At 44.1% G+C, this 10,401-nt stretch overlaps 1 protein-coding gene and 1 long non-coding RNA gene across 2 annotated transcripts; one reads left to right on the top strand and one right to left on the bottom strand.

Annotated features, from left to right (window-relative positions):
- The first annotated feature begins 742 nt into the window (after positions 1-742).
- Positions 743-6,094, top strand: LOC149214135 (uncharacterized). Its single transcript, XM_089389305.1, has 4 exons — positions 743-1,578; positions 1,682-2,780; positions 2,902-3,174; positions 3,336-6,094. Exons 1-4 carry the CDS (start codon positions 953-955, stop codon positions 5,877-5,879), a joined length of 4,542 nt encoding a protein of 1,513 aa, XP_089245431.1. The 5' UTR covers positions 743-952; the 3' UTR covers positions 5,880-6,094.
- An 887-nt stretch (positions 6,095-6,981) lies between these two features.
- On the bottom strand, positions 6,982-10,083 carry LOC149214134 (uncharacterized). The gene is made up of 2 exons (XR_016250374.1): positions 8,425-10,083; positions 6,982-8,046 (listed from the first exon to the last, which is right to left on the bottom strand). It is a non-coding gene; the product is annotated as an uncharacterized LOC149214134 (long non-coding RNA).
- Between the last annotated feature and the right edge of the window lie 318 nt (positions 10,084-10,401).

The raw sequence follows: 10,401 nt of genomic DNA, 5'->3' as shown, positions 1-10,401 counted from the left end.
AATTAATCCATCAACATGCAAAGAATTAACAAAAGTATATCATAAATACAATAAATAAATAGAATACATAATAAATACTTAACATAACTAACTATCCTAATGAGATTAGGAGAAAACAAGTAACAAACATGAAACACGTCATGATCTTAAATGTTTACATCATAAACATATCTAATACATTTTAAAGAAACTTTCTCATTCAAGATAATCAAAATAGTTTCTAATTTAAAGTGTAACATGCTTAATCAAATGAATGGCCTTAATTAATGAATTCAGTAGAGGCTAAGCTACCTGGTAAGCTATGCCATTCTTTCATTGTACTATGAAATTGCCAACTATGAACGTCTGACACTCAGAGTCCCACTTGCTGCTGTAACGTCACACTCAGAGTCCCACTTGCCGCTGTAATTTACAGTGATGGACGTCCACTCGCACTTGCTGCTGCTTTATTTTACAGTGATGGACGTCGACTCCCACTCGCTTCTTGTGTGGATGGATGCCACCTGTATTGCTTTATAAATTATCAACCTACGGAATCAATCATGTCTCGGGTTAGTGGATGCAGTGGCTTTTGCATAAAGATTAGGTCCCACATATCTTCTAAGCGATCCAGGAATATATGGTCGGTGACTCGGCGGCAACACTCAATAATGCAGCAACTTTCATGATTTCACCGTTCAGAGTACGGTATCAGTTCCTTCCATCCATTTAAAAACAATTTAATAATAAAACAAAAGTATCCTAAATTTCATTCAACATATATATCGACTTGGTTCGTTCAGCGGAAAACAAATCCTCTGAATCGACCAGATATAATTAGTGTCCTGTTTTGTTCTCATCGATTCGCTGGTAGGGGTTTTGCATTGGTGAGATCATTCAGACGAAAATATTGAGGTTCAGCGCTCATTCCCAATCTCTGTAAAACGTCTTGGAAAGCTTGCTTCTGTATCCAATGGCGGACCTTACTTCGACACCAGCTGGGGATATCACATGCATCGCCTCTTCTTCGTCTTCATCCACCAACACTACCCATGTTTATGACATATTCTTGAATCACCGCGGTCCCGACGAAAAGAAACGCCTCGCCAGCCATATCTACCGTGGCCTTATTGTACGTGGGTTAAGAGTATTTCTGGACCAGCCAGAGATGCGTAAGGGAGAGGACATGCCTTCTCAAATCAAAGGGGCTATTCGAACCGCCTCAGTGCATGTCGCAATATTTTCTCCAACATATGCCCGATCAAGATGGTGTCTTGACGAGCTCGCAGAAATGGTGGAATCCGGGTCCACAATTATTCCGGTCTTCCATAATGTCGATCCTTCGGAACTTCGCTGGACTCGGAGCGAAAATGGGGTGTTCGCTGGAGTCCAGAGTATCCTCGGGTGTCTCTGTCCGTGTCTACTGGGCGAAAAGGGAAGGTATGCTCGAGACCTGCACATGCTAGAAAAGAAAACAACATTGGATCCTCATACCAATAAGAAGAAGCCAAGATATGAGTCTACAACTATCGAAAAATGGAGGAATGCTCTCTCTGTTGTCTCCAAAATAAGCGGTTTTGATATGAACGCATACAACGGGTAAGGGCCATACTTTCTCTAGTTTTTTTTTTCAGTTCTTTAATGAATGATAAGGTATATCATACTATATTTCCTCAATCACATTATCGTCCATATTGTTCAGTGACGAAGGGCAGCTAGTTGATGAGGTCGTAAAAGAAGTGTGGCGAAAGGTTAGTAAAACACCTCTTCATGTAGCCGAATATGCTACTGGCCTGGATGAGAAAATAGAAAATGTGGAAAGAATTGTGCAAAGCCAGAAGACGAGGGTTGTGGGAATTGTGGGTCTTGGCGGGGTAGGCAAAACGACCCTTGCAAAAGAATTCTTCAACAGACACAGATCAAATTATGATCGATATTGTTTTCTGTCTGATGTGAGAGAAACCGCAGCCAAGAGCTCTTTAAGTTCATTGCAGACACAACTTCTTAAAGACTTGGCTCATTTGCAGGACGAGCAAATAAGAAACACTGATGAAGGCAAAGAGAAGCTCCGAAAGCATATCTCATCCTGTCCCCCATCTCTCCTAGTATTAGATGATGTTGATCATATTGATCAACTTCATGCATTGTTTTCACCGTTTAAAGATACCATTCAATCCAGTAGTTTAATCTTGGTTACTTCTCGCAATAGGGATGTGCTTACAAGCTCGGGAATTGTAGAGGAGTCTATTTACCAGCAAACAGGTCTTAACCGACAACAGTCTAGAGCACTATTCTGCTCGCATGCCTTTGACCAGAGTTGTCCTGAGACGGGATTTGAACAACTGGTTGAAGATTTTTTGGATTTCTGTGATGGATTGCCCTTATCTCTTAAGGTCATTGGAGCGGCTATTCGTGGAAAAGATTCTGAGTTTTGGAAAAGACAGTTAGACAAAATCAGAAGAATACTTCCCACGGATATTCATAGCAAGCTTAAAATTAGCTATGATGGTCTCGATAAAGAGGAGCAGGAGATCTTTTTAGACGTCGCTTGTTTTTTTATAGGAGAAAACAGAGATACCGCCATCACAATATGGAACGGATCTGGCTGGGACGGATGGCTGGGTCTCCGTATCTTACAGAACAGATGCCTTGTAGAGATCGACAGTGAAGACTGTATAAGAATGCACGACCACCTACGAGATCTCGGCAGAGATCTAGCAGAGAGGGAACATCCGGGATGTCAGCTTCGGCTTTCGCGACCAAATGTCAATCTTCTTCGTACTCTTTCCCCCTTATCGCCTGTACGTATGTTGAAGCTCTCCACGGATTTTCAAATTAGCATTGTGATATCTAAATTGCTTATTTGTTTTGAAATTTTTCAAGAAAAAATCATGTTTTAACAGCTCCGAGTGAACAATTCAGGTCCGAGGAATTAGCATGGATTATGGAAATGGCCGCGAACAATTTTTCGAAAACGTTGCGGTCAACTGCAACCTAAGCAGGTTGGAACTGCTTAGGGGTGAAGGTTCTTTTGTTGAAAGCGTATTCAGTGCAGGGGAGTTACGACAACTGATATATCTCCAATGGGAGAAGTGTCCGATCTCCTCAATATCTTTCACAATTCCAACAAGGAATTTAAGAGTGTTATACATACAGGGGAAGGCTTTGAAAATACTCTGGCAACATGAATCTCAGGTAGTACAAATTCTAATTTATTTAGACAGAGATCGATTTACATTTCTCTTCAAATTATAAAAATTGCTTGCATTTAAGAATTGTCTTTGTTTACCACAATGTCAAATAGGTGACATTTACAGAGGCAAATCAACTTTAATGTTTTTATGTACACATTGCAGGCACCACTACAGTTGACGGAATTGTATATTGATGCTCCCCTTTCAGAGGTTCCAGAGTCTATTGGGAAACTCAATCAGCTCGAAAAAATTGTCCTGAAAAATAGTTATTTTAAAACTTTACCAAATGTATTCTATGATATGCATTCATTGAAACATATCACGTTAGATCACTGTGAACAAATGATGTTGCTGCCGGATTCAGTTGGGATATTGACGGCCCTTCAGACTCTCAACTTGCATTGGTGCTCCAGCCTGCAGGGGCTCCCAGAGTCGGTGGGGCAGCTGACGGGCCTCCAGACACTCGACTTGCATTGGTGCTCCAGCCTGCAGGGGCTCCCAGACTCGGTGGGGCAGCTGACGGGCCTCTCGACACTCGACTTGAGTTCGTGCACCAGCCTGCAGGGGCTCCCAGACTTGGTGGGGCAGTTGACGGGCCTCCAGAGCCTCAACTTGGAGAACTGCACCAGCCTGCAGGGCCTCCCAGACTCGGTGGGGCAGCTGACGGGCCTCCAGAGCCTCAACTTGCCCTGGTGCTACAGCCTGCAGGGGCTCCCAGACACAGTGGGGCAGCTGACGGGCCTCCAGACACTCAAATTGCCTTCGTGCTACAGCCTGCAGGGGCTCCCAGACTCGGTGGGGCAGCTGACGGGCCTCCAGACACTCGACTTGCGTAGGTGCTCCAGCCTGCAGGGGCTGCCAGACTCGGTGGGGCAGCTGACGGGCCTCCAGAGCCTCAACTTGGAAAAGTGCACCAGACTACAGGGGCTGCCAGAGTCGGTGGGGCAGCTGACGGGCCTCCAGACACTCGACTTGCGTAGGTGCTCCAGCCTGCAGGGGCTGCCAGACTCGGTGGGGCAGCTGACGGGCCTCCAGAGCCTCAACTTGGAAAAGTGCACCAGACTACAGGGGCTCCCAGAGTCGGTGGGGCAGTTGACGGGCCTCCAAACACTCGACTTGCGTAGGTGCTCCAGCCTGCAGGGGTTGCCAGAGTCGGTGGGGCAGCTGACGGGCCTCGAGAGCCTCAACTTGGAACAGTGCACTAGCTTGCAGGGGCTCCCAGACTCTCTGGGGCAGCTGACGGGCCTACAGAGCATCAACTTGGAAGACTGCACCAGCCTCCAGGGGCTCCCAAATTCGGTGGGGCAGCTGACGGGCCTCCAGAGCCTCGAATTGATTTCGTGCTCCAGCCTGCAAGGGCTCCCAGGCTCGGTGGGGCAGCTGACGGGCCTCCAGATACTTGACTTGAGCGTTTGCTCCAGCCTGCAGAGGCTCCCAGACTCTGTGGGGCAGCTGACGGGCCTCCAGATACTCGACTTGAGAGTTTGCTCCAGCCTGCAGGGGCTCCCAGACTCGGTGGGGCAGCTGACAGGCCTCCAGAGCCTCAACTTGCTTAGGTGCTCCAGCCTGCAGTGGCTTCCAGACTCAGTGGGGCAGCTGACGGGGCTCGAGACACTCTACTTGGAAATGTGCACCAGCCTACAGGGGCTCCCAGACTCGGTGGGGCAGCTGACGGGCCTCCAGAGCCTCGACTTGCTTGGGTGCTCCAGCCAGCAGGGGCTCCCAGACTCGGTGGGGCAGCTGACGGGGCTCGAGACAATCGACTTGAAAGAGTGCACCAGCCTGCAGGGGCTCCCAGACTCAGTGGGGCAGCTGACGGGGCTCCAGACAATCGTCTTGAAAGAGTGCACCAGGCTGCAGGGGCTCCCAGAGTCGGTGGGGCAGCTGACGGGCCTCCAGACACTCGACTTGCGCGGGTGCTCCAGCCTGCAGGGGCTCCCAGACTCGGTGGGGCAGCTGACGGGCCTCCAGGGACTCTACTTGAGCGGGTGCTCCAGCCTGCAGGGGCTCCCAGACTCGGTGGGGCAGCTGACGGGCCTCAAGAGCCTCAACTTGGAATACTGCACCAGCCTGGAGGGGCTCCCAGACTCGGTGGGGCAGCTGACGGGCCTCCCGATACTCGACTTGAATACGTGCATCAGCCTGAAGGGGCTTCCAGAGTCGGTGGGGCAGCTGACGGGCCTCCGGAACCTCGACTTGCGTTGGTGCGACAGCCTGCAGGGGCTCCCAGACTCGGTGGGGCAACTGTCAGGCCTCCAGATACTCGACTTGAGTGGGTGCACCAGCTTGCAGGGGCTCCCAGACTCCGTGGGGCAGCTGACGGGCCTCCACACACTCGGCTTGAGTGCGTGCACCAGCTTGCAGGGGCTCCCAGACTCAGTTGGGAACTTAACGGGACTCAGATATCTTTACTTGTCCGGGTGTTCCAATTTACAGATGCTGCCCAATTTTCGGCATTTGAGCTCGTTGGAGGAGCTTCACTTGTCTGGATGTTCCAATTTACAGATGCCGCCCAATGTTCAGCATTTGAGCTCGTTGGTGAAGCTTCATGTGTCTCAACGTTCCAAACTGCAATGGGGTGCTGGAGTAGTCGAGTCCCTGCGCCATCGACTGGGAAATGGCTTCATTGAAGAAAGGTGGGAAGAAGACAGCGAAAACAGTAATGAAGAAAGGTGGGAAGAAGGCAGCGAAAACAGTAATGAATAAAGCTGCAGCGAGTTGTATAATATAAGAGAACTTCTTAAAGTTACAATTGTGATCAGATGGCCACAGTGCTCACCACACCCCGCCAAGAGAGCTGTGTCATTAATCTTCATAGAGATGTAATCATAGGCAAAATGAATTACACAATGTACAGAATGCTCTACATTTTAGATCAGGTGGAGTAGTAAAATATACTGGTGCAAAATATATTGAGTTTATAGTGCACATATTCATCTTTTGAGTTTATGGTGCACATAAACTTCGAGTTTATGGTGAATTTTTTTATTTTTATTTTTTAAATAAAAAAATAAATATAAATCCCCGCCAAGAGAGCTGTGCCATTAATCTTCATAGAGATGTAATGATAGGCAAAATGAATTACACAATGGACAGAATGTTCTACATTTTACATCAGGTGGAGTAGTAAAATATACTGGTGCAAAATATATTGAGTTTATAATCCACATATTCATGAGTTTATGGTGCACATTGAATTTTAATATAAAATTTAGGTTTTTGTGATCCATATTAAATTTATAAAGAAGATTTTTCGGTAAAAATCACATTTTTTTCATTTATCAACCCCTCAGCAAGTTTTTTTCATTTGTCAATCCCTTTCGTTCGAACAAGCAACCAGCAAGTGTAGCCAGCAACCCCCTTTCGAACCAGCAACCAGCAAGTGTAGCCAGCAACCAGTAAGTGTAGGTAGTTCATTGTCAGGCGAAATTGAAGAACTAGACCATCTTTGACCAGGGAATGGTTATATTTGGCCGGTAAACTGTACTGGACAGTGCAATAGGGAAATTCGATTAACTCAAAAGTTTTGTTCCATAAAAGAAATGCAATTAGTAAACAAGGTAAAACCATGACGGCACACAAAAATCAACAGTTCAAAATAGATCATGGTTACCAAATACGAAATGGGCCGAACCTAGTGGATAACTACTGACCAGTAAAGAATGGCATCATATATGTAATACACATGTAAGTTACCCATAACTCACCTTGCCTTACTAAGCGCAGGTTTTCCTGTTAATAATATCAACTGTTTGACTTAGTGCAACCAGAAGAAAACAAAGAATGTGATCTGATTCACCATTCATGATTGTGGAGGAATTGTTGAAGGCTCATATTTATCAGCTTGAATTTCAATTCTAGTTGGGCTACTAAATGTTTTAACATATGATCTGCACCACGGCTCTTATGCAATAGAGAGACATTTTTGACATGAAAATTGCAGAGGTGCTATTACGAAGTAAGCACGAGCAAAAAGACGCAATTAAACATTTCCTGTGTCTTCCAAGTGTTCCACATAATCTATTGCCTCAGTATTCTTTACCACGAATTCCTTCATGGCTTTCTCTCCTGATTCAATGTCCCCCAACTTACACGGAGCCGAAGGACTAGCGGTGATGACAGCTGAATCTTTCATATACTCTTCTTCGGGCTCATTTGCAAAGCAAAATATTGTTTCAGAGCAGTACTCTGCAGCCTTTTCTGAAACAGAGGGCTTATATTTCAATAGCTTTGAATACTCATTTAGAATATGGAACATGTAATCGTATATATTCGACATATTCAACTCGTTATGAATAAATTTTTTTGCTGCCTTTGGAATCTCCATTACCTGCAGAAAAACCAAGTTCAGTTTGCTGTTTTATCTACAGAAAAACCAAGTTGAATTTGTTGTTTTATCTATAGAAAGTAAACAGTTTGGCAAGACTGTTATGAAAAACTTACCTCGTTTGGGTGCTTGTTTCCCCAGTCCACGGCAAACTGTATAGAGTCACATTTTTTATCGACTCTTATAGGCCAGTAATGGCGTTGGGGAACAAGCCCTCTGCTATAAAAGTCATAGTATTGTGGTGTTACCAAAAGAGTTGGTGAGTCACACGCCAATGACTACTATAAAATAAATTGGCTGGGTTTTAAAGTCCATGCTTGGAGTCTATAGTACTCAATGGTGAAGTTAAATGTACTAAACCAGACACCCAAATATGGGATACGCTTTGCAATTTTGTTTCCATTTACTTCATAAACTGACTGCCTATCAGCTACACCTTGCATTAGAAGGCAGATAAGAGACTCCCATTGTGTTCTGGCCATGGAATCTCCAACAAACACAACACGCAAACCCTGCAATCTTCTTAGGATATCAGGTGCATTAAACCTGCATCCACACTAAGTCTAGTCAAGACTCCAGAGCTCCTGATTATATGTGAAATAAAATTAAAATAGTAAAACAGAATAGCTTGGAATATAGGCTTTCACAGTTTTATATATTTGTTAGAAAATATTTTGGCTGTAACTGTATTTAACATAAGTCATATTCTTTATTGCTCCCTGATGATGACTGAAGTGCTCACCCAAAAGTCGTTGGACTGTAAATTCATATGTAGTTACAGCCAAAAAATTTCTAACAAATTAGAATAGACGATATACAACATGATAAAAGATGGAACAAGATAGATCATATGATATTGTAGTCTTCCAATGTGGTGCATAGTTAAAAAAAGCTAAAACTGCCAATAAGGTTATTTAGATTTACCTCGGTATATCACAACTCAGGGGTTGCCATCTCCATTTCAGGTAGTCTTTATCTTCCTGGCCATTGTTCTGACAACGAAAACCCAGTTCTGCAAAAGGACAGGCAGAGGCAGTGTACAAAGGGTATGTACTATCAGGAACCCATTTCCCACTGAAAATGTCACAGTTGTTTGAACCATACCCTTGAATGACATGGTTGACTCCAGCATCGAGTTGGCTAGAAGAAATAAACCCCTCGCTAGGATACTGAGGATGAAAAAATCGATGGCATGTGATGATTATACTATAGATGAAGAGAAGAAGGACCGCTAAATAGCAAAAACACTGATGCCCATTTTTTTGCAGTCCTCCTGATCCAAAGCCATAATTCCTTTGAGCGAAATGATTCTGCAGAGTGAGAGCTCCAAGGGCAGTTGACAGTGGTTTAGTTATAGAGACATAGGCCGAAACGAAATAATTATATAATCGCCGGCACCTCATATGGAAGCAAATCCAAAAAACAAGGCCGTTATGTAGCTGTTGCGAAGTTAAATATTTATTTATGGCTAGGCACCAGTAGGTTTACAACAGCTCTGATAATAGGTGCCGATGCACAAGATCCAATGGAAACTTAGGATGGATAATCACTAATGCCGTCCAGGCACAAGATCCAAGTGATAGCCAACCTAGTAAATGGCTAACAAAGGAGCGTTGATGTTGCTAGAGAGGAAGAAATTTGAGACCGGCGTCTCACAAATTATCCACATTGCCATTAAACTACAAGTTATGGTTCAAGAAACAAGGCTGTTTCAGAGGCTTGCTAGGATTCTGATGGCATCTCTATAGCCTAAAATATGATAATTTTACCAATCATCACCAAATGACCAAAAAAAAAAAAGGTCAATGCCACTACAAATGACAATCGATTATACCAATCCGTACTGGTGTCGTAATCTACCGAAAGCATAAAGCAAGATACAACAGGATCGACCAAAAGAACATGAACTGATTACATAAAAAAAAAGGTAGGACAGAGTGCAAGAAATCAACTATCAAACCCTCGATTCCCCTTCACTCCCAAATGATAACCAGTCATACCTGTGCTACAATGCAGAAGTTACAGCACAAAGAATAGAGTAAAACATCAGAACCCTGATATATATTCATCCATCATACCCGCATTAACAAATCAGCAGCAGTGAGGGGGGTATCTGGTCACCTGGGTTGGGGCATTTTCAAAAACAAAAGCGCACTGTTATCGAGGATTCTCAATCTGATCATGGTATCAGTTTCTGATGGAGCAGATTACTGTCACCTAGGCATCGATACTGATATATGTTAGCTGATCGAGGAAAAACAACCGAAAGTATAAAACACCATTTCACAATACACGCATTCCCCCAAAATTGAAAGCGAACCAACCAAGACGTGAGCAGGTGGGAACTTGGAGAGTGAGAGCAGCCTCATCACTGAAAATGTACCTGAAACTACGTTTATGACAACTTTCCGTAACTGAGGACTGAGGAGATCATTCCCTGAACAGTTTGTGCGCTAAGCCTCCCATGAAAGTTCCAAACACAGGCAAAGAATCTACTGCAGACACAGGAAATAAAATAGAGAGGCGAACTGTTACAATAAGAAGAAATCTCTGTTCAATAACGCTTCACAGATTTGACATGGAGTTTTACACAACACGAAAAAGAGAAATTGCTTTTCGTTTCATTCATATACAGAAAATTGCTAGCCCAATATATTACACACGTGGCTTTGATATATAGTTAGATATAGCCAGCTGGAAAATAAGTAATGTAATGTAAAATAAGTAATAATGGTAGAATTTTGTAGCGATGAGTATGGTTGAGAATCGAAATATAAGGAATTTAGACTTTTGTGATCCATAACATTGTTTAGTAATCTTCGGCAAAATCACATAATCAATCTTATCTCTGGCCAATGAGGCCATGAAGGTAATTAATAAGCTAACTGACCCGGATACGGC

The sequence above is a fragment of the Pinus tabuliformis genome, chromosome 1_1 (genome assembly GCF_031772625.1).
Source record: "Pinus tabuliformis cultivar Carrire ecotype Pingquan chromosome 1_1, CPIR1, whole genome shotgun sequence".
NCBI lineage: Eukaryota > Viridiplantae > Streptophyta > Pinopsida > Pinales > Pinaceae > Pinus > Pinus tabuliformis.
This window is presented reverse-complemented; position numbering and strand designations above follow the sequence as displayed.